The sequence below is a fragment of the Syngnathus typhle genome, linkage group LG5 (genome assembly GCF_033458585.1).
Source record: "Syngnathus typhle isolate RoL2023-S1 ecotype Sweden linkage group LG5, RoL_Styp_1.0, whole genome shotgun sequence".
NCBI lineage: Eukaryota > Metazoa > Chordata > Actinopteri > Syngnathiformes > Syngnathidae > Syngnathus > Syngnathus typhle.
Genome location: NC_083742.1, coordinates 17987012 through 18009799, shown reverse-complemented (window position 1 = coordinate 18009799; position 22788 = coordinate 17987012). Strand labels below are relative to the sequence as shown.

The window sequence follows — 22788 nt, the reverse complement described above, 5'->3', positions numbered from 1 at the left end:
CCTTGAGATACAAGCGCCTTAACTCCCGAGGCATATTTGCACTGAACCGAGTGTGGTTAAACATGAGCAGGTGAAAATCAGGTGTCGAAATTAGCCAATTTAAAATATGATGGATACCCCAGGCTACATTTAAAGCAACATTAAGCTAATGACGGCAGCGGCTCTGGTGTCTTTTAGGAAGTGAGCATGTGCCATTTGACGTCGGTTTTAATTGGCCATATGTGCCGAGGTGTCTCGGGGGGGAATTTCGGACCGTCCCGCTGCCCTGGCGACACGCTCCAAATGGACCGCGGCTGCAACAACGCAACGCTGGTTAGGTGAGCGCCATGGTGGGATTTCTGGGGAGCGTTGACAGCTTAATTAATGACATCGGTGCGAGTGACATGAAGATCCAATTAAAGTACGTTGACATGACTAGGTTGCCATAGCGACTACTGCTGACGTCTTTTGCATAGAGCACTATTAGGGCCACACTAAAAAAATAGATAAAACCACTGCACATAAGGTTACAGAATATACAGACCTGGCAAAAGAATAGCTCCTTTTTTTTTTTAAATGAAGAAAATACTGTCGATACATTGTAATTCAATGATTTTGAAGAAAAAAAAGAATGCAATGAGAAAAGTAGTCATTTTATGATAATTTAGGGATTTTAATTGAAGTTATAAAAAGTTTAAAAGTACCAAATATCGAATGTATATAAAAAAAGGTACGGGGAGGGTAAAGTTCTCAGAGGTGCGTGCACAGTTCCCACACGGTGTGTTCTTCAAAGCGGGAATAAAAACACATCGGTGGCAACTGGGAGCAGAATAATGCCAGCGCTGTCCAAGGTGCCCCGCCGTCGACAGAACTGGGACACACGAGGACACCCGCTTGGACTGGGACTTGCCTTTAGAGACCTATTTATAACCCAGCCGGTGCAGCGCCCCTGAAAGATGTACGGCTCACACAAACAAGACACATTAAGTCTCACTGTACGCTCGCGACACCGACATTGTAAATGAGCGTGTCTTTGCAGTACGCTGCGTTTTGTTTTGTGTCAGGTGCAAAAAGCGGCACCTTTGTCGCCCAGCGCCAAACAGAAAGCCCAAGATGGCAGACGGGAAAAAAGGAAATAGCGAAAGGACAGGAGCAGAGATGAATGAGAGGTGGGTCCAAGAGACTGGAGATGTGCGAAAAGAAGTAACGAAGGAGACCAAAAGGGAGATGAAAGAAAAGAGGAGGTGAGAGAAGGAGAGATTATGAATGAGAAATAGGCGGGGAGGTAAGGAGAGGGAAATAGCCAGAGTGGATGAATAACAGGACAAGAACAAGGAAAAAGGACCAGTGAGGGAAGAGAGGAAGTGGCATGAGGAGAAGATAGATAACCCCGCTCTTATTTTATAATAGATTACGCCAACGTTGCTTCACCCGCACGCACACCTTTTCTCCCCACTCAGCAACATCCATCCTTCTTTCCCTAATTGTATGGAAATGCGGGGCGCTCTCCACCATTCATTTATCCTCTTCATTCATTCCTCTCTTCCCTTTCGTCTCTCCTTCCTCGATACATGTTGACATTGTCTCGGGTGTCTTAATGGATCACCCACACGTATCTGCTCCTCACCGCCTCCTCCTCCATAATCACCCTCTCACCATCGCTCGTGGCCGGTTGCCGTGGAAATACTTCTTTTCTCTCTGTCTCCCCGCTGCCGACCTTCTTTTAAGATTGGTGGCCATCCATCTCTGCCTCCCTTTTGCTCACGCTCGCTCTCTTTACTCTTGAATGTTGACACGAGAGGATGAGTCCAATAGATCAGGAGGAAACATCTGCACATGTGTTGAATCTCCCAAGTGTGTACCCACGTGTGCATGTGTGACCTCCTTTTGAGATGAACAACCTCCTCTTTTGGTCTGCCATCAGCTCTCCTCTCACTTTTGTAAACTTGCCAAATAGTGAGTCAAAACTGAATATATTTACTAGCATCGTTTAATAGCGTGCACAGACTCCTGTTTCTGTGAAGGCCTGAACTTGCCAAATAGTGAGCCGCCGATTAACAGAAAATATTTAAGTGTTGTAGTGGTTGCCAAATAGTGATGCATGAAATAAAATCATACTTTGACTCATTACTGAAGATGATTGAACTTGCAAAAGAGAGAGCCAGTAATCGATAGAATAGATGAAAAATAAATCAATTGGTATGAGCGGCATCAAGTGGCTAAATCCTGAGCCAACGACGAATTAATGTTGATATGCGAATGATAGCATCTGTGATTGGAGATAATTACTCGATGAACATGACACTTTTTTAACATTTGTTATGCTATGAATGAGAAGCTAACCTTGTGTGTGTGTTAGCTTGTATGTAATTCAAGCGTACAGGAGCGTAGGAGTGCTAATGACACTATAAAAATCATTAAGCGTGAGGAGACTCAGAGTCGGTTGGGGGCCATGCCATCATCCTTTTTAATTGACTTTCCAGGTCTAAGTATGTGTGATTAACAAACCCCCGTCAAGGATTCTCATATCATTATTAGCCTACGGACTATACTAACTGGTTACCACTTGACTCCTTGCTGCCCTGCTAATAGCAAATTTGACAAATACAGTTTTTTTACAGGAATTTAAAAGAGAAAGTTCAACCAGCCAGAATCCAAGTTTATCAGCGTCAGTTGTAACATGTTTATCGAGAGCTGGGTGCAGAGGTCGTATAAACTTAGTAAAGATCACAACTATGGGGGAACCAAAACAAATATTCCTTAGTGCTGCTTTAAATCGCAGCTTTTTAATGCTGAATAAGGCACCCCGAGGCACATACTTCATTTTCTCCATGCTTCCTTTTTACTATAAAAGGAGAATTTATAACAAAATGCTGTACATCAGTCTCAGCGAGGTCACACTGGCGTGGCCCGCAGCCTTCTTTTCTACCTTTAAAAGAAGAAGCAGCTTTTTGAAATCATCAACACATCCACAGTGCCCCGAGCAACTTCTTGGCACTGTGTGATAAGCTAATATTTCACTACAATCAGAAATGGCTGTAAGCAGTGTTATTGTAGTTAACATAGCTCAGCAAAAATAAGAACGTAATCATACTGGATTTTTCACGGTCGCAAACGAGTCGTCTTGAATGGATTTGAACTGTATCGCAGCGATTGCGGCCCGTATCATGAGCGTAGCATATCAGCACGAGCATCGTTTTGGTAATATTCACTTCATCTTAACGTCTAAAAAAAAGAAAATGCAGATTGTACTGATAAAACAGCGGAATTATCTTTTCATAAGTTATTCAATAAGTATATTTATTGCTGTTTAATCAGTTGGCTATGTCACTGAATGACTAGTGTTGCGGCGGTGACTTGAACATACCATATAGTTAGCCATTGCTAAACAGAATTGATTAACCATGTATTGTTTGTAATGAGTTGAACTTGCTAAATAATGAATCATAAAATCATTGAACTGAATACCATATTTTCTGCACTATTAGGCGCACCGGATTATAAGGCGCACCTTGAATTAATGGCCCATTTTAAAACTTTGTCCATTTATAAGGCGCACCGGATTAGAAGGCGCATAGAATAAATAACTCAACGTTGCTCAAACGTTAATGCAATCACAATATAGTCACACTGGAAATAGTGAGAACAATAACAATATATCAATAACTCAACGTTGCTAAAACGTTAATATCACACAACACACAAAATTAACACTTGCTTTAATAAGTTAGTCCTTATCCACAAATCCATATTGGTCTATATATAAGGCGGACCGGATTATAAGGCTTTTGAGAAAATTGGAGGTTTTTAGGTGCGCCTTATAGTGTGGAAAATACGGTATATATATATACACACACACACTGTTTACTCTGTACCGCTCATCATACTTTTGCGCGCACACACACACACACACACACACACACACATCTTAACCATGTTTATAACAGTCAATACTCTTCTTGTACAGACACATTCATTCAAAATAAATGAGGTGAAATTAATTCCCAAACTTCATCAGCGCAGCCAACTTGGTCAACATAAACGTGGCAACAACTTTAAAAGTGGACGAGAAGTGTTGTGTGCGACAGCGTTGCAGCATGTGTCACGACACGATGTTCATTCATCCGTGACAACGCTGTCAGGACCGCCGAGGGCAGCGCGGGTACGGCCGCTTTGACAAGGCCGCACCGCCGACACTGTCATGTCGCTCGTCAATCCGTGCATTTGTCTCAGAAAGAAAAGTGTCAAATGGGTGGCGAGGAGGCCGCGGGAAGACAGAGACGGATAGTGACAAACACAAAATAAAAGCGCAGAGGGGGCAAGCAGTACCGGGGGGTGGGAGTGTTGACTAGGGAGACATGGTTGTGGACAAAATAAGAGCACTCTTGTTTTTTGTTTTTTTCTGATGTCCTTTGTGTCGCTTTTTAATGGCTTTTACCATTCACAAATTACTGACTAGTTAAACAATAGGTTTAGCTTTCCAAATAGTGAGGCACCAATTGACAACATACACAAAAGTGTAGCAACGGTGACTTAAATATATTTCATCGACTACAGTAGCATCGAAATGGCTCGTCAAATAAATGGCCAACGCTTAACGATGAAAAATGTCCCACCAATTCACAGCATATTGACCAGACTAATATATCTGGCTAGCCAAAATAATGAGACGTTTTTTATATTCAGCCAAACCTCAAAATAAAGAGAAGTAGAATTAAGTGATCAGTGGCTTGTAATCTGGCTTTATTCTCAGCAGAGAAAATAATAGGTCACCAGTGACAAAACAAAAACAATGCGTAATGAGACGCTTCTGTCTTTGGACATCTTAATTGCTAGTTCAAGTGTACATTTCCAGTTAGTGACAGATTGAAATAGCCAAATGCACTTTGGCCAAAGAAGGCCAAGATAAACATATGGTCTCTGTGGTGCCTTTAGGAGCCTGGGAAGAAAAACAAACATATCTTCATAAATTCCATCGGACATGCAGCTCTATCTAATGAAGTGGTAAGTGCGGGAGGAGGTGTGTGGAACAATGCAGCAGTAGGTTAAATTTGTCAAATAGTGAGCCAACACTCGAAATAAATTCTCTTGTGCTGCAGTGGTAGCTTGAATTTCCAAAAAGGATGGGCGAACTGGGACAAAATAAACTGACCAGTTCCTGTAACCTACCAAATAGTGAGCCGACACTTAACAGAGTAGAGTGAGCAGTTGAATATTTCAACTTGCCAAATAGCGATTTTTTTTTAGTGTCGTATATGGGTTGAACTTGCTAAATAGTAAACCAATGAATAATAAACTTCTGTACAGTACATGTTTTGTGTCATTAGGCCACGCCTCCTTAAGTGTTGAACTGTCCCTCTATACTGAATAGATAGTAAGACAACACTAACGAGAATTCATTTACTAGCGTTGCACAGGCTTAGACTTGCCCACTGGTGAGACAACCAGTGAAGGGGTACGTGTGTGTGCATGTGCTTGTCCACTTATGTGCACACACACCATTAGATAATGATCCTAATCCGTCTCCAACGTGGCCTTATTCCATTCCCTCACTAACAATACTCCCATTTGTAAATTGCTACGCTGCATCGATACACTTTTTTTTTTTTTTTAATAATCCTAACACCGTGTCTATAAATCAAGCAGGCAGTGTGGGGAATAAATAAGAGATTGCTGACTAATCTGTGGATTACGGTGATGATGTCTGACAGAGGTTGTAGGGAGGGGATGGAGGTAGAATATGAGTGCCGGGGGTTTACTACGCTCCCTCAAAGAGGATTAAGGTAAGGATCTATTTGGGGGGAGATGGGGGCATCACATAAATTGTTTCATTTCCAGGAAATCCTTCATACAAACACTCAGGTGCACACGCACACATTTATATTGTTGAAGTGGTGGGTAGAACTTGCCAAATAGTGAGCTTTATCACTTGTGTTTTTGCACCCGGTAAATATTGAGGCATTAGATGATGTCTCGCGTTGCAGCAGCTGTGGCAACGTGCCAAATAGTGTGCCAACACTTGAGAGAATAAATTTAAGAGAATGGATTGATTTTGCAGTTGTTTAAACTTCCTAAATAGTGAGCCAAATACTTAACTGACTCGTGTTACGGTGGCTCGTGCTTGACAAATAATGAACAGTAAACAGATTTGCTAGTTTAGAAGTGACATCAACAAGCTAAATAATGAGCCACAAGATTACTAGAACAGCTTTACAAATTAAGCGTAACTTCAAATTGACAAATAGTGAAACAACCCTTAACCGAATAAATTGACGACAGTTGCAGTAGACAGAGACGATGCTTGACGGAATATATTTACTTGTGTTGAAGCAGCTTTAATTCGTCAGTGAGCCAAACCCTTAACATAAATGTTTTGAATACATTTTAGCTGAGTATTGTCAAATAATGAGCCAAATGCTCAAGATAATCCGTGTAGTAGTTAAGTTTTAATATTGACAAATAGTTATCCAGCACTAAACTAAATTAATTTGTATTACAGATGCTTGAAGTTGCCGAATAGTGAAGCAACACATGATGAGAAAATAAGAAACTATAAGAAATTAGATAATGACACTGTGTGTGTGTTCTCGTTACGGGGAAAAGGTAATCATCTGTTTCAGGGAGGTGGAACCGGATGACGCATTTGTTTACCGTATTTTCCGGACTATAAAGCACATTGGACGCAAGGCGCACCATTAATGCATCATGTCAGATTTTTAATCCAAATCAAATCATTCTGCATTTGATCTTTTTTATTTCAACTTCAGACGCAACAAATTACTTTATAATCACAAAATAATAATCCATAGTCTTTTTGATTCATGAGTCATAGTCTTCAGCGGGCCACTTATGATTGATTTCATGACACAATGCTTCGGGCCAGTTTAAATTTAGGAATTTGGTCCATATATAAGGCGCACCGGACTATAAGGCGCACTGTCGGCTTTTGAGAAAATTTGAGGTTTTTAGGTGCGAAAATACGGTATTTTGTTGAGCTGTACCTAACGCTGCGGTCGTCGCACATAACTTTCCCCGTGCGATTGTGGTTTTTTTCCGACTCCCACGCCTCCCGCCTTCGCGGGAGCAAATCGGCCTTGAGAGCTGCAGCTGGATGGACTGCACCGCGCTTGTTGTGTGTTGTTCAAGGACACTTAAAACCCCGACAAATCCCGCCGGATGACAGACAGGTTTTCCCCAGTGATAAACTTGCCACGGGTGACAGACAACTGGATCCACATCATCCTGCTCAGTGTTGTACGTTCAACTGGTGAGGAGTCTATAATGTTCAAGTGAAGGATTAGAGTGCAACAGATAAGGTCGAGTGGAGGTTGATCAAAAGCCATTATTCAAGGGAGCTAATTTGGGGTGAGGATAGAGTGGCTAAGAATGTGACAGCAACTTGACCCGGCTCCAGACGTGTATCCAGTTACTGTCTGACACGCTACATGTGTGTGTGTGTTAAGGTTAGACACATGGAAAGGCCTGTCACCACACACTGATGTGTTTATTTCCCTGCACCTGGGCCCGTCACTCACACACTGACACACACACACACACACCTCCGAGCAAGAACTTTGGGGTCAGTGTTGCTCTTCGAGTTCCCAGTTAAAATGTATCAGGCCGAGGAGTTCCTTTGCAGCCTTCCAATGAATGCCGCTTGAAGGCAAGCTGGACAAAAGTATTGGGACCCGCTTGCCCATGACAGGAAGTGGATACAGAAGAATAAAATGGAAATGTTTGCTTTAAAAAGTTAGGAAAAAAAAGTTGTCATATTAAATGAAATGGGTTGGAGAGCGGCGTGCTAACGAACAATGGAGGTCTGATGTTGACCATGAAATCCTTTTATTGGAGAGGAGACAAAAGGCTCCATTCAGACGCAATTTTCTACTTAACATTTTGGTATGGCATATATTTGCAAAAAACACATTAATACAACAGCAACAACAGATGGCAAATAAAACAAACCGAGTAAGCTAATTTGAGCATTTGCCAAAAAGTAGGAACGATGACGGAAAACAAGTTCGAATTTTGCTGGTGACCGCTTGTATGAAAATATGGTTCATTTTAATCCAAAAGGAGAATAGGGACAGCAAAAGAGACATTGTGAAGTATGAAACTGCAGCTTCCGGAACGAAGCATCACGGTAAGCTCATGTTAGCATGGGTGTGTGAAACTAGCAAATGGTTTTGGGACTGTGGACTATAAATACAGCAGCAAACTAATATGTATGTATCCTCGAATGTGTGCAAATATCGACAATGTCACACATGCTAGTAAAATACCCTCTTAACTCATACCAGAGTTGAATAAAACTTTTTTAAGTACCGTATTTTCCGGCCTATAAGGCGCACCGGACTATAAGGCGCACCTTCAATGAATGGCCCATTTTAAAACTTTATCCTTATATAAGGCGCACCGGACTATAAGGCGCACCATTAATGCATCATGTCAGATTTTTAATCATTCTCCATTTTATCTTTTTTATTTCAACTTCAGATGCAACAAATGACTTTATAATCATAAAATAATGATCCATAGTCTTTTTGAGTCATGATTCATAGTCTTCAGCGGGCCACTTATGATTGATTTCATGACACAATGCTTTGGGCCAGTTTAAATTTAGGAATTTGGTCCATATATAAGGCGCACCGGACTATAAGGCGCACTGTTGGTTTTTGAGAAAATTTTAGGTTTTTAGGTGCGCCTTATAGGGCGGAAAATACGGTACCTGTACCTCTATCTAAGCACAGTACGGTACTTTTGCCAACTCTGGTTAAATGCGAGTTTTAAAAACGCGCAATATGTCCTTTATTTCAAAGCGCCGTCTTGGTTTCGAGTGCCCGCAGTGTGCAAGAAAAGTGCCTCATAAATGAATAAAAAGTCAAATCAAACAAAAACAACAACAGAGAAGCAACCTCTTGGCACTTGTTGCCAATCCTCCTTAAAGTCGTTCCCGTTGAACTGCTGAACTCTCCCCGGCTGATTCCGAGAGCTTTTTAACCGTCAGCTTTAAAAAGGCTTTCTGCGGGCAGCCTAAAGAGATTTACTTTTGTTTCTCAAGGATTTCAACCCCTACGCTCGAACGTGCGCCGTCTCCCGGGAGTTTTGGATGCCGAGCGATTGAGCTGTCAGAGAATCGATCGGCGCTGTTGTGACGCAATCGCTTAAGAAAAAACAAAAGATTCACTCAGCAACGTGAAATTCGGTGGGCATGTCTATCATTAGTCAACCTACAAAAAAGTCTCAAGAAGTGATGCCCCCAAAAACATTTTTGGGGTACATTCTTCCATTCCTAGGTCTACTTGTCAAAGACTGCCTACTGGTGGATTGACCTCGATCCTCTGCAAGGTGACAACTTGTGTTGCGGTTCCAGTTACCGGCAGCTAATCCGATTGGGAGCGCACCAATTGTTCTGCTTACATCAAACCTTGTAAATGTGTGGAGGCCATGTGTAAAATTGAAGATAAACATATGTGTGCGTGGAACCGACGGAGGTTTTGATGATGGTGCCAGGTGGTCACATTACGATGCGAGGATCGCATATCAGGGCATCGACCCCCATCAAATTGACACTTTTACAGCGGCCCATCGGACGGTCAACACCGCTGAGCCCGGATGCTATTTTTAGATATTTCTTCATTCTCAAATGTGCACAGAAAGAAAGAGAAAGCTTGTCAAAGGAACAAGCATTGGAAATTTGGCCAAAATGTGGCGCTTTGAAATCAAAATGGGGGCTGTTAAATTTCAGGGATAGGTCCTTGAGAATTTTTCGAGTCAACTGTTACAATAGCTGGCTTCCCAATTTCAAAATTGGTGTTGAGGCTTTTTTATTTATATTTATCTAAGGGAGACTTTGGGGGGTTTATATTCAGGACCAAAAAAAGACACACATATTCATGAGAATTGAAACGCTTGCCGATTTGGAGACTTTTCGGGCAAGTTGAGGGGGTCCACGCCTTCATTTATAAATACGGCAATTTCAAAAGGGCCTTCACACTGACTCGTTATTGAACCCTAAAAATAAAAAACTGAGGAGAGATCGTGGCTTGAAGCAGAGGTCACCGGCCCGTTTGAGACTCGTATCCATCTCATCAGCTTCAGAGGATGCCAGACGAAGCAATCCATTTGCCCCAAGATCCCATTATGACAGCAGAAAGGGAGCAAATTGAACACAATCACAAAATAGCTTTGGAGCTCGATAGATGGGTGTGTGTGTGTTTGGTGGATACAGTAGCCTGCCACACCAATAGGTAGAATTTTTTTTTTTTGTGAGAGGAAGCCAGAGATTGAAGATTGTCCCCTCGGTCGCATGACCATGAGGCGGACACTAAAGCACTGTGCCGAGTTAATAACGATAACGTTGCTTTAATGCCGAGAAGCCATGACCTCATCATGTTAACGCTCCTTATCAATGCTACCAATAGCCTTGAGTTGATCAATAAGTCATGTAAAGAGCTTCGCCAAGTACGTCCAATGGAGCTGGTTTTACTCGAAGGTGCGGTAAAACATACATGGGAACCTCTGAGATCTCCCGCCATTGCACAAAGCGTACATTTCCAAGGAATAAGTGTACTTCTATTATTTTAAGTCAAATTGGTCTAAAATACAAATTGTGGTCTAAACAAGTGAGTACTAGATGAGAATTACATACAACAGTATGACACTATTGCTCCAACTTGATTCCATGCTGATTTTAGAGAAGTTGATAGTTGTTTAAAAACAAACAAAAAACTTTCTTGCATGCATTTTAATTAGGCACTGAGATTTTCTCTACAGATTAAAAGAAACATGTCGCTATTTTTCTCCAAAGTCAAATAACACACACTCCAGGTCTGGAGTCACACACCAACTTTTGCCATCGACTCAAATTGGCTCTCAGGGGAGATTTAAATCTAACTTTAGTCTTCTCATCTTTGCATCGCTGATGCGTCGTCGCAACGCACTTTCAAGCAAATGTCATTCCGAGAAGAAATTCTGACTTTTACAGTGATTTTTTTGTCGCAGTGGCAATTTGGGATCAAAGTAAAATGTTTTTTTTTTTTTTTAATAATGCAAATTTGTCAAGAATATGTCTATTTCTGTAGGTGGATTTAAAAACATTCCATGGAAATAAGTTTATAATTATTTTGTGTAATTTGCCATCAGCCAAAAACCCTTAAATGCAAACGAGCCAAACGCAACACAGCACAAAATAGGCTCTGACTTTTTGGAATGCATCCATACATTATACAATAAATTTACATTATTTTACAACGTTACAAAAACATAGAAAATGCAGAGGAGCTGTGGGATAAGGTGCCCTGAAACAACCCAGTTAGTAAATGTTGAATACTCTGGATAACGCTATAAGGCCACTTGCATGGCCATTTAAATCTCCCCCCCCCCCAAAAAAATCAATGAAATGCCTCTATTTGTCTGCTCTATACTACTAAATTAATTCTATGCTCTTGTTAACCAAGGTGATTTCTAAAACCCACCAAAAAACAGTGTTTACGATAAAACTATGGACTGCTCTAATGCATTCAAACTTATCGTCTGTACTTGTATTGGCCTTCAAATAATGCTGTTGTTATCAAGTTAGCCGAAATGCTAATGTTACGCAGTCAACATTAAGCCACATTGGCCTAATTGTTTCTGAATGATTATAATAGTAATTACCACGCTAAAATTCACAGGAATTTTATGGCTGCTCAATATAAACTGAAATTCAATTGGCTTATTAGCGATAAGCATTAAAAACGGCACGTACCTCGGCCGCTGGTATGCCCTCTGGTGGGCGACACTGCAACAGCACTTCCTGTTCCAAAGACACTTCCTTGCCGAGGGGCTCCTGTTCAAAGGATTTCTTCAGGTCTGCGGAGACACAAATACAGAGATTTTTCCCCCCCCCATCAATGATGTCCATGGTAATACAAAAGTCGTAAATAGTAATACTGTATAACATAAGTGTGGTCATACGGGTGCAGTTATTGTAAATAGTCTATTCGGGGCTATTTGATTCTAAACGTAGCCTCGTTTCCACGGGAATAACATTGCGGCCATTAAGGGACTAATTTGCTCTTGTAGTCATTTATGTACACTTTAAATTGACCATAATGTATTTAGAAATGTCCATGAGGGATAAAAACATTCCAATTAAGTATACAGTTGCTGTATTTGATTATATTTTGATTGTATTTGCTTCTACAATGACGACAATTTTACAACAGAAACGATGACAATAGGATACGCACAAAAACATCCATTGTGTCACCCAAGAACTCGTGTTTCTTTTTTTCTCCATTCATGAAAGAGCAAACTAAAAAAAGAGAGGGGCAAAAAAGGAATAGGTGTGTAGTTTGAAAGTATTACCCGTAAAATGATGGTATGTGTTGTTGGCTCGTTACCCAAAATGCTACAGGAGGGCTAGTTGCTATGCCTGGAACTTATTAAGTTTAGTCAACTAACCAAACGAGGCTAACCACAGGCTACTGGATAGCAAAAGGAAATAAAGCTAAAAATGCATGCTACTAGTATCCCTCGAGACATTCTAAAATGCTACTAGTTCAAATCTCGTGCTTTTTACGAGTATGTGTCCAGAAGTGTCACGCAGTCATTCGTCTTAGTCATTCTATCCCATTCGATCGCACAGCACGATACAGTATTCATGCATATATCCCTGAGGATATGATGTTAAAACAATTAACCGGCACGGCCGTAAAACAAAACGCGTAACTCGAGAAGAGTTTTGCGGGCGGTGTGGCGGGACTCGGCGACGGATGTTATTTATGTCACCGATCAAATGCTCTGATGGATTTCCTCAAAAGGAAACATATGGTAGAGATCAGTTAGAACTTATGAATACAAGTTAAACTCTTGGGTAAGAGGTAGTAAATAGTTCAATTTTTCCTGAATGTTCACCAAATACAAATGCCACGAAAGATATGGAACATTTGAATACTAGAACATAATGGTATCATTAGTTATTCTAATCTCCGGTGAAAACACAAACACAAAGAGAATGCTGCTGTTAGCCACAGCTCACACTCACACGCAGACTACCGACATCATTCACAGATCACTCCACCAGGCTCAGGCATTTTCTTTTTCAAAAATATTTACCACATTTATTTGACCAAGGATGTTTTAGAAACAGTTTCTTTGTTATTCAACATGGCCCATGTGTGTGGGTGCTTGCGTATGCATGTCGTCCTTGAGTCCTTTCGTCCTTGGTTGCCAGGCACACTCTCACCTTGTCTGTCTGCTGTGAGTTGTAGAATGTTGCAACTGTGAGGAAGGGGAAGTAAAGTGTAGAATTTTCAAATGGGGGTTGGTAAAAGTCAAGAGAGCAGGTGCACTGCAGGATTGAATGATGAGCAGGGAGTGCTTGGCGAGAAGAGCTGCTACACCTGCACACTCCTCACCTACCAAATAATGTATAGAAGATTCTATGACACTGTACTGACAAACACGAAGCATACGGTTGGACAAATCCGCAGCAGACACAATTTGAAACAGTTCCCAAGTCTTTCGTCAAAATACGCCAAGGGGTCAACAATTTATCAGACGCCAAAGCTAATTTGTCTAGCCAACAACATTGCTGCTCAGCTTATCTTTTGGCTTGGATGTGATCGTTTTCGTGTAGCTCAGCTACTCGAAAACAGCGAAGTCTGGCACGGCTCTGAATAATATAATAATGATATTGAATAAAACAAGCCCTGTTATGTCACAACCATTCAACCTTCAGAAAGGCTCTATTATAAACGCATTTTATGAATTAAAAAAAAAGGCAGCTCACAAAAGCTTCACTTGCTTTTGTAATTTCATACGTGATGGGTGGGCAAGGACTCCAGAGACCAGAGACGTATTTCTATCCAAAACATTAAAAAGCCAATTTTCCATAACACGCACCCTTTACTTCAAAGTTGTATAAATAGCCAGAATAAAATGAATTAAAAGACATCTAGTAATTTGTTTTGCCTTGTTTCTGGTGGATGGCGTTGTTTTTAAAAGGAGTCACGCTGGGACAAAAAGCATCACTCTTTATAATACAATCAATCCCAGAGGGGGTGACGGCCCAAACGGAGCATGAAGATAATCGCCCGGAGCGTTATCCCCATTCCCAAATTTGAGCACATGAGGTTCCCTACGCAACATACTTGGGACATGACAAGATGACGCGAAAGAGAGACATTAAACATGCCAGCGACTGAAGCAATCGAGGCAAACGGAAACGATAGCCTCGGCGGGACACTTCACTGGACCCACAAAAACAATAAAACAAAAAAAATATATATATACAGGGGGGCTCCAGCCCAAATCTGTGACCAATTTCCTGATCTTAATTAGTCTTAGTCGATTTCCTTGAAGATGAAATTAAAGGAGATTAGCGCCGACAAGCTCGGGGGATGATGAATGCACACCGACACATTAGCGCTAAGCTCGCTAAAACTAAGCTCCGGCATATGGCGAAGCTTCACCCCAGCAAAAGGGACACATTATGAAAAAGTGACTTGCTCTTGGCAAACTGGAGTGCCTGCCCCACCCATTATATGTGAAATCAGACCAAGTAAGTCCTTTGTGAAGCGCATATGTCGGAAAATGCCGTTTAGATCTTGAAGCGGCTCATTTGTGCAAGAAAAAACTGCTTTGAACATGGCTTTTTAGAGGGGATGACAAGTGTGCAGTAATTCCTGATCCTTTGGGTATTCTGACCAAAGCCAAAAAAAAACCAAAGATACGCTAGGGGACTGTTTAAATTTGTGTAAAGATGGGATAATGTCCCCATCAAGCAAACACTTCACCCAAGGGTAATAACGCAATTTGATGGGGGACAGCTGTGCCACACCAATCCACTGACCCCACTTCACTCCCACACAGATAATATCACCCAGCTCCATAAATTCACATGAAAAATACCCCAAAACAACTGTTAGAAGGCAAAAAAAGGCTTGACAAGCGCAGAGGGCAAACTCGTATTAAGATCAAATGACCCCGCCCTCTCTCTGTCGTCCTAAACTTTTCCTTCTTCTTCTTCTCCTTCTTCTTCCGCAGGCTCAAACTGAGACTGTTATTATGCGTTGCGGTGTGCTGGCGGCCTGCAGGCATCCTCCGCATAAGCACATTTCTGAGCAATTATGCAAAAAAGGAGCCGGCGTGCATGCTTCCCATTGCCAAATCACTAGCAGTCTTTCCCCACTGTCGCTCAGGGAATCAAGTGCAAAGTAAGAGCTTGTCAGCAATGAAAACTCTCCGATGCATCGCCGAAACGTTGCTATTTGATTCTTGGGAAAAACAGTTGCATAGTTAAAAAAACAGAAATACAAAATAGGAGTGATTTTATTTCTGCTGGAACAATGTACGAATTTTGAACAGCTTACACTGTGCTTAGAAATTTAATTGTAAATTGAAAAAAAAAAAAAAGAAATGATTGAAGCTTTGTGGTGAAATACTGCATGACATCAAGTCAAGCGTCGCGGGCTCCATCGAAGCCACGGTTTCCATCGGAGGGCCATTATGATCGTAAAACACGTTTAACATATTTAATATAACGATTGACAGAAGTTACAGATGAACCTAAACCGCATGCTTTTGGAACTTGGGTGGAAGGCTGAAGACCTTAAAAAAAATAAAATAAATAAAGACGGAGATGAGAAGCTGATCCCAGCCCTCCTGATGCGCTAACCACTCGTCCACAATGCTGACCCTGCATTTATTGTACATTATGAAATCACAGCAACAAGTTTGTCATTTGTGTTTTTATTTCCACACCACACTCCATATTCGACCCATATTGCTCCTTTAGACTGTAGCCTGTATTATAATGCGGTCAATTCAACTTGCGCCAAAATCCACTTCCACAAGTCATTTTCGGCAGTTTTCTTACAAAGCAACGTCAGAGGTGCGGAGGCTGGCTTGTGTCGGCATGGTCTCGACGGACTTTCTAATCCCGTCCCTGCCGGCCGACCGGGCCTTTCCGACCGCAGTCAGAACGGCTGCGAATAAACAAGTCTGCAAGTGTGCATCCTCCATCCTTTAGACTGCCGTCAGTGACTAATTACGGTGAAACGTGAGTCAGGGGATGGAGAAAAAGCTGATTTGATGATTTAGGCCTCAAAAAAGTTCGTACTGACACCGTTCAAGCGTATCCGCAAAATATACGGTGGGTGTTCGGTGTTTGAGGAATTCCGAGGCTTTGTGATTATGACAAATTTTTAATGATTTACAATTTTCCTTCTCGTGGATTGGCAAAGCGTGGCAGAAAAGTGGCTCAGGGGACCCGCAGAAAATGCTCAATTTTCAATGCTTTCAATTTGCTTTAAAGCTGCCGGTTTATAGCAATATCTGAATGAGTCCTTTGTCTGGCGTGATTGTAAAATCACAAGCGCATTTTATTTTTTATTTTGAAGAGTCAGAAGCTTTCTTTTAACAGATACTTTTCATAAAGCATTCACACACATGGCCTCTATTCCGTCAACGCCGTAAGATTTAGCGAGCGCACCGAAGCAGCTCGGCACATCTGGGAAAACGTTCAGTGGCTTGATGGAAGAGCGGAGCATCGCCTTCGCGACCACATATCAACTCGGGCTGTCACTCTATAAAAATAATGTATATATTTGCAGTGTTTGGAAGCGTCGCTCTGCTTTTGAAGGCATAAAGCAAAGCCTGTCTGGATGAAGCCATCCAGAAAACGGCAACTGGTGGGGCTAGCAGGCTACGTTAGTTGCAGTTTACATTTAGATCTTTAAAAGTCAAAATAACTTTGGCACCAAACAGTCTGTTAGTGTTTTGGTTTAGTGTTTGAACTGCTGCTGCTGGCATAGTTTTGTGTTTAATTTTGAAGCCTATGCATAACCGTTGCGCCGGCTGGCTTGGCTAGGCTGGATACCCGCTAACGGCTACATTCACAGGGAAACTGGTGGTGACGGTTATCTCCGTGTCCATGCATCCTGGTTTTGACGGTCTGTCAAAACATGCAAAACAAGAGTGGACCCTAGAGTCCTAGAGTACTGTGCTAAGCAACCAAGCTCATCACAGGATGCCACACTCAAAGTCAATAAATTTTTCAGACAGGCCATGCAACGCAATTCTATTATAGATGAATTTGTTTGTTTAGAAAAGTTTTTTATTTTTCTACTAAGCTGCCATTGTAGTCACGAGGAAATAAAAAACTGGAGACTGGGAAAAAAATTGCAAGTACTTAAAAAAAAAAAAAAGAACCATGCAAAACATTATAACTTAAATGTGACATAAATGGAATAAATAAAATAAGTTAAAAGTAAATAAAAATAAAAAATAAAAAAAGGGCAATCCCTTGTATGAAACCAGTTGTACCGCAACTACTCGTTTGCTAATATTACCCCTAATTTAAAGAAAGTTAGTGTCTGTGCTGTTTGGAGCTCGTGTTTGGACTTGGGCATCATACCCAAAGTAGCACACTCGTGTTATAAACACAAGACATTTAGCACTGACGGACATTACGAGTGTCTGGACTGCTGATTACTATTCACACGCATGTCTCAGAGGAAAGTGGCAGAGCAAATTGCCGTCATTTGAACTATGCGACTATGAGTGTGTGCGACCTTGGCACAGTGCTAATCCATCCAAGGAGAAACACTTGACCTGATGGCTGTGGGGCCAAAGAGCAAGGCTGACGCAGCACGTGCACATTTGTGCCAACAGACAAAGCTGCATTTAACCTCAATTGAATAAATATAGTACCTATACGTGTCGTTCGCGCAACTCTCAAAAGCACTCTTATAAAAGGTTTTAAATATAATGCCACAATGATTGCCATTATCCACTTAATTAACGAGTTAACCCCATTTTGAATATGCAGAGGAGCTTGACGACCAAAGCGCGACGCGATAGTGGAAAAAGCGCAAAACGCTTGCAGAAAAGGAATGCTGACTCGCTGGAAAGGCGCTGGAGGGAAACAAAGTAAGCTTCAGCCGCCACCGAGCATTTTAATCACATGCCAGCAGAACCAAATTGGAGCCGGAGGCCGCTTAAGGTCAAAAGGTTGGGCCGGTTGGGAAAAAAATAAAAGGTAATCACGGTAGGAAGTGTACAAATAGTTGTGTACTGTGCACCCTTATTAAAATTGGTAGAACAACCCAATTTGGATTAAAAATGGAACTGAACCAGGAGGCCTAAATTGGGTTTTGCACAAATCAAGCCATTTTTTGTACCTATTTGTACAACAGTACCTTCAAGTGCCTGAAGACACGAATAATTGAACACAAAAATCACAATTCATAACAATCAATTTGATTCTTATGCCCCATTTTCCACAAAAACGAGTTAAGTAAATTTTGCAGTTAACAATGAAATGGAAAGAAAAACACAAGGGCTTTGGGAGGAGGTCATAAAAGCATGTAAGTAAGTGTATAAATAAAGCCTTTACAAGAGCAGCTTCCTGGTTAATATTTAAAAAGAAGGGCCAAGCGTGATGGATTTCCTTCTGTCCAGCCCACTCGGGAATGCCGTCTGGTCCGGCGATATCGTCTACGACAGAGGATGTTGGACTCCATCACTGATGCGCGAGCGAGCAATAAAATAAAAACGCAGGAGGTGGCGTAAAGGTTATTGGTTATTTCTTCCCGGATTCACCTCTCCCTGACCGCCTGAAAAGTCCCAGCTCGTCTTACACGGCTGATTGGCGCCGAGGCAACGACGCCGGCAGGACAACCGCCGTGGGTCGGGCTTGCCGAGAAACGATCGGGCAGCTTGAGAGAGAGAGAGAGAGAGGCTAGCGTAAAAGCATCGGTTTGTCCTCCGCCGGGAAAGTTAAAAAATGATTTCCCCCGCATGGTCGTAAATCTAACAGTACAGTGAACCCCAGTGTATGGCGACGAGGTAAATTCCAGACCGATTGACGAAAGGTGAAAATCTTTGACATAGAGGATGTGCATATTATTAAAAAAAAAAAAAGTTTAGCCCCTTCAATGAAATGGTAGCGGCATGAACGTTAAGAGTGTACTGTCATCTGCTGTAAGTGTAAATTTGAGTTGGTGTTCCTTTCTTGCCCCCAGTGACCCGTTCCCAGACGTCCTATTAACTTTGCCGGCGAACCACAGCGACAAGCTGTCGACGACCGACTCATGTTGGAATTTCTGGAGTGCCAAGTGCAAAAAAATAGTTTTTCAAGTTCGACAGTAGCAGTGAAGCAAAACGGAAATGATTTTCTGCCTCAATATTAGGAACACTATCAAAATCTAAAGATGCCCATGATAAGCAACCACCATTTCAAAATGTTTTTATATATCCATTTATTATAAAAATCATTTAAAATTAGAGTTTTTCTCTTGCGTGGAAAGTGGCATTTTATATTTTAAATTCTAAATAATAATAATAGTTGTCAGAGGGAATTTGCACTGTACTCACAAGCAATGCGTACATGCGCCTTGCGACTTTTGGTGGTTCCGGCGGAGCTCCACGCCACGCACTGACACCAGTAATCTTCCGGGCCAAACAGCTCCTCCACTTGCTGCCGGGTTATTTCGATGCTGGCTTCTCTCACAACCAGACCTGCAAAAGCACAGCAAACGGCACCATTATATTTCAATAAATTTGTTAAACCGCAATTAAAATAGAAATGTATGGCCGCAGAATCTCCACATTTGTTCAGGTTGCACATTGAATTTATACAAAAAAAGTTGGTCAACAAAACAATTAGCCTCATACATTTGCAGTATTGCTACACTGAAAATATGTGATTATAATAACATGTAATATTTCAAAACATAAAAATTTAAATTGCAAAATTACTAAATTTAATTAAACTTTAATCTTTGGACATATTGCAACATTTAAGTTTTAAAATTAAATTGTCAAAACATCTGAACTAGCAGATAATTACAAATATATTATTACACATAAAATTATATATAATTACATAAAATATGCTACATACAAATACTAACAGATGAGTAAATTCACTGAATATTTTTATGTAGGATTTTTGAAGCAGTACTGTGTTTAAGGGAAAGACCAACTGAAGACCAGCGAGGGATAATGACGGACTAGAGATATACCGTACATCCTTCGACGGGATCAAATGGGACTGTTGAGAAGCTCAGTAAATGTTTCAGGAATAAAAGAATTATAAAGAGGCAGAGGAGGAAGTGAATAGTTAAGCACACAGACTAGAAAGAAAGATTAAGAGGTGCAAGAGGCCAAATGAAATGTTAAACCCAAAGGATAGAAAAAATGGCTTTTAAGGGAAAAGTACGCCAGGACTTGGACGCGTGGGTGGACAAAAATGTTCCATCGGAGAGATCTTGTCGGTTTATTTCGGGTTCAGGGGTGTTAAAAAGACCAATGCCAGCCATCTCACTGGAGACTTCTCGCCGAGGACTCTTAGGAAGTTTCGTCCGGAACAAAAATAAAGTTCGAAGACAGTGGAGGGAAAAACAAAAGAAGACGGCGGGAAGAAGACGTTACAACACAATGTTAATAATAACAATCAATGAAAAAAAATGTCAGTCATCTCTACAACCAAGGGCACTTGAGAACTTAAAACGAAAAAAAAAAAGTCAGTGTACTGCTTTAATAATTGTCAATATTGCGCTGGAAAGGTACACAACAAGAGTTAATGAGAGGACGGAAGGCCAAGGAGTAGCGGCACTGAAAACTGACAATGAGAAAACTCCCGCTAGCAGGCTAACAAGGAAGATTGCTCCAGCTTCATCGGCTAAAACTGCAGACGAGGGACACAGCGAGGGAGCAAAGGCGGCGACGAAAATGCCAACTAAAGAGGCAATTAGAAGCAGCCGGAGACTCGGGGAGTACCGCGGTGAAAACAAGGAAAGAAATTGCACTGAGCCAGAAAACGCAGCATGAGTGCACAAGAGAGGAAAATGACAGGTGGGAAGCCAAACACTACCCGGACTTATTTGTTCATTATGCGGCGGAAATGCCAAAGTTTGGGGCATTTTTTTCCCCCCAAAATACTGGAAATAGCGACAAGACTATCTAGCTATCTGCAGCTAATGATTAACAAGACTAGAAAAGAATAGAGAAACAATTTTTTCCCCCCAAACACTAGAAATAGCTACAAGACTAACTAGCTATCTGCAGCTAACGATTAACAAGATTAGAAAAGAATAGAGCGAGAATACAAATGAACGATTACTCTGTCAAAATCATGATTCGCTGATTCGCGCTGTAACGTCGGAAATTTGTCAAATATGTTGATCGGTATTTTCCAAAGTAAAAGTGAATATCAAACATCGCATCCTTTGTTGACACAAATCTCTCAAGGTTAGCATCGTTAGGCTAATACAAATATGCACAAGGATACAATTTCGGAGTATTTGGAGTGTCAAGAATGTGGAAAATATTCTTAAATCTTAAATTAAAGTTTCCATCCATCTATCCATGGCTTTGCATTCATTTGCAGTCTGGACAAGCATGGACGGCCATTTCTGGCTTCGGAATGAGTCTGAGTCTCCAGGAGTCACTTTTCCGACACAAAAACAGTCTCTCGATTTTTTTTTCTTTCTAAGTAGTTGCAGTCTGTTTTCAACAATGCTTCATGCTAACAAAAGCTGTACGCGGCGTTTGCAGGTGACAGACCTGCCACCGAGTGTGACAAGTGTTGTTAAGTGTGCTATAATTCCTTATCCTTGGTATATTTTGACAGGATAATGTCAAGGAGCTTTCAGCGAGACTCCTGGGAGTCGTTTCAAAATGTGAACAAAATTGCACTTCTACTTTAAGATAGGACGACGATGGATGCTGATGTCGACATGCATTCAAAAGAGTCGAGAGAATCGTCCCTAAAACTTAAAATAGAAAATGTTAAAGTTGAATAAAATGGGTGAATAAGTGCTGACAGCACTTTTGCCTTCGTTTCTGATAGAGCGTGCGAGAGCGGTAAAGCTATCAAACACCTACGGCAAAAAAAAATAGAGATGTTAGAGTCGAGTCGAATGGAAGTCGTTATGTTAAGGACGGAGGTGATAAGGAAGAGTTTTAAAGCTCGGTGCTCTTGAAAAGACTTTAAGGAAAACGGAGGATATAAAGCACTTGCCACGTTCAAAAAGTGACAGGTCAAACAGACGCGTCTTTGAGGGGCAAAAAGAAACAAAGGCGGCACCGGGGAAAAATATCTCTACGTTTGTTCCAAGTAGTTTGTCAGTGTCGCAGAGGGAGACAATGCAAAAGTTAACCCCAGCAGAGAGAAGGAAGAGAAAGAAAACAACACACCACTTTCTTCTAAACAACCCCCATTTGTTCATCTCCAGGTGATTTTATTCTCCTGATGAAGTGATCGCTATGGCTTTCTTTGGATTGGTTTACTCACAGGAATGCCAACAGCCAGAACCACAGATACGCTTTTCACCTGTTAATCAAATGGCGGAAACAATTTCCAAAGTTAATGCTTTAGCTTTTACAGCCTTGACTTTATTTATTTATTTATTAATTTATTTTTATTTAACTATATTTTTATTTAATTTTTATTTATGTATTTATGTATGTATTGATTTATTGATTTATTTATTATTACAAATACATTTTTATTAAAAATCTCCAGTAGTATTAAAAAAAAAAAATCTCTCTCTCGTGCAGGCTATAAACATCACGTAAAGAAAGTCTAATATCAACGTACTAAAGAAAATAAATCAGGGTGGCCGTCTGGTTCGCTCATCTGCCTCGCAGTTCAGAGGTCATGCGTTTTAATCCGGGCTCCGGTGGCCTTCCTGTGTGGAGTTTATAATTTCTTGGTGTTGCTTTTCGCCCACATTTTACGCCATGCATAGCATACAATCTCAATTGATTGCTTCAAATTGTCGTGAGGTAGCACGACTCGTTTTTCTATATGTG

At 41.2% G+C, this 22788-nt stretch overlaps 1 protein-coding gene across 4 annotated transcripts in view; it reads right to left on the bottom strand.

Moving 5' to 3' along the window:
- LOC133154524 (netrin receptor UNC5C-like) overlaps positions 1-22788 on the bottom strand; it is a 113504-nt gene that overhangs the window by 24917 nt on the left and 65799 nt on the right. For all 4 annotated transcript variants that reach the window (XM_061279295.1, XM_061279297.1, XM_061279298.1 and 1 more), the window contains exons 3-4: positions 19345-19488; positions 11729-11832 (exon numbers count right to left, since the gene is read on the bottom strand). In XM_061279295.1, coding sequence (XP_061135279.1) covers positions 11729-11832; positions 19345-19488 — 248 coding nt within the window. The remainder of the gene's footprint in view (positions 1-11728; positions 11833-19344; positions 19489-22788) is intronic.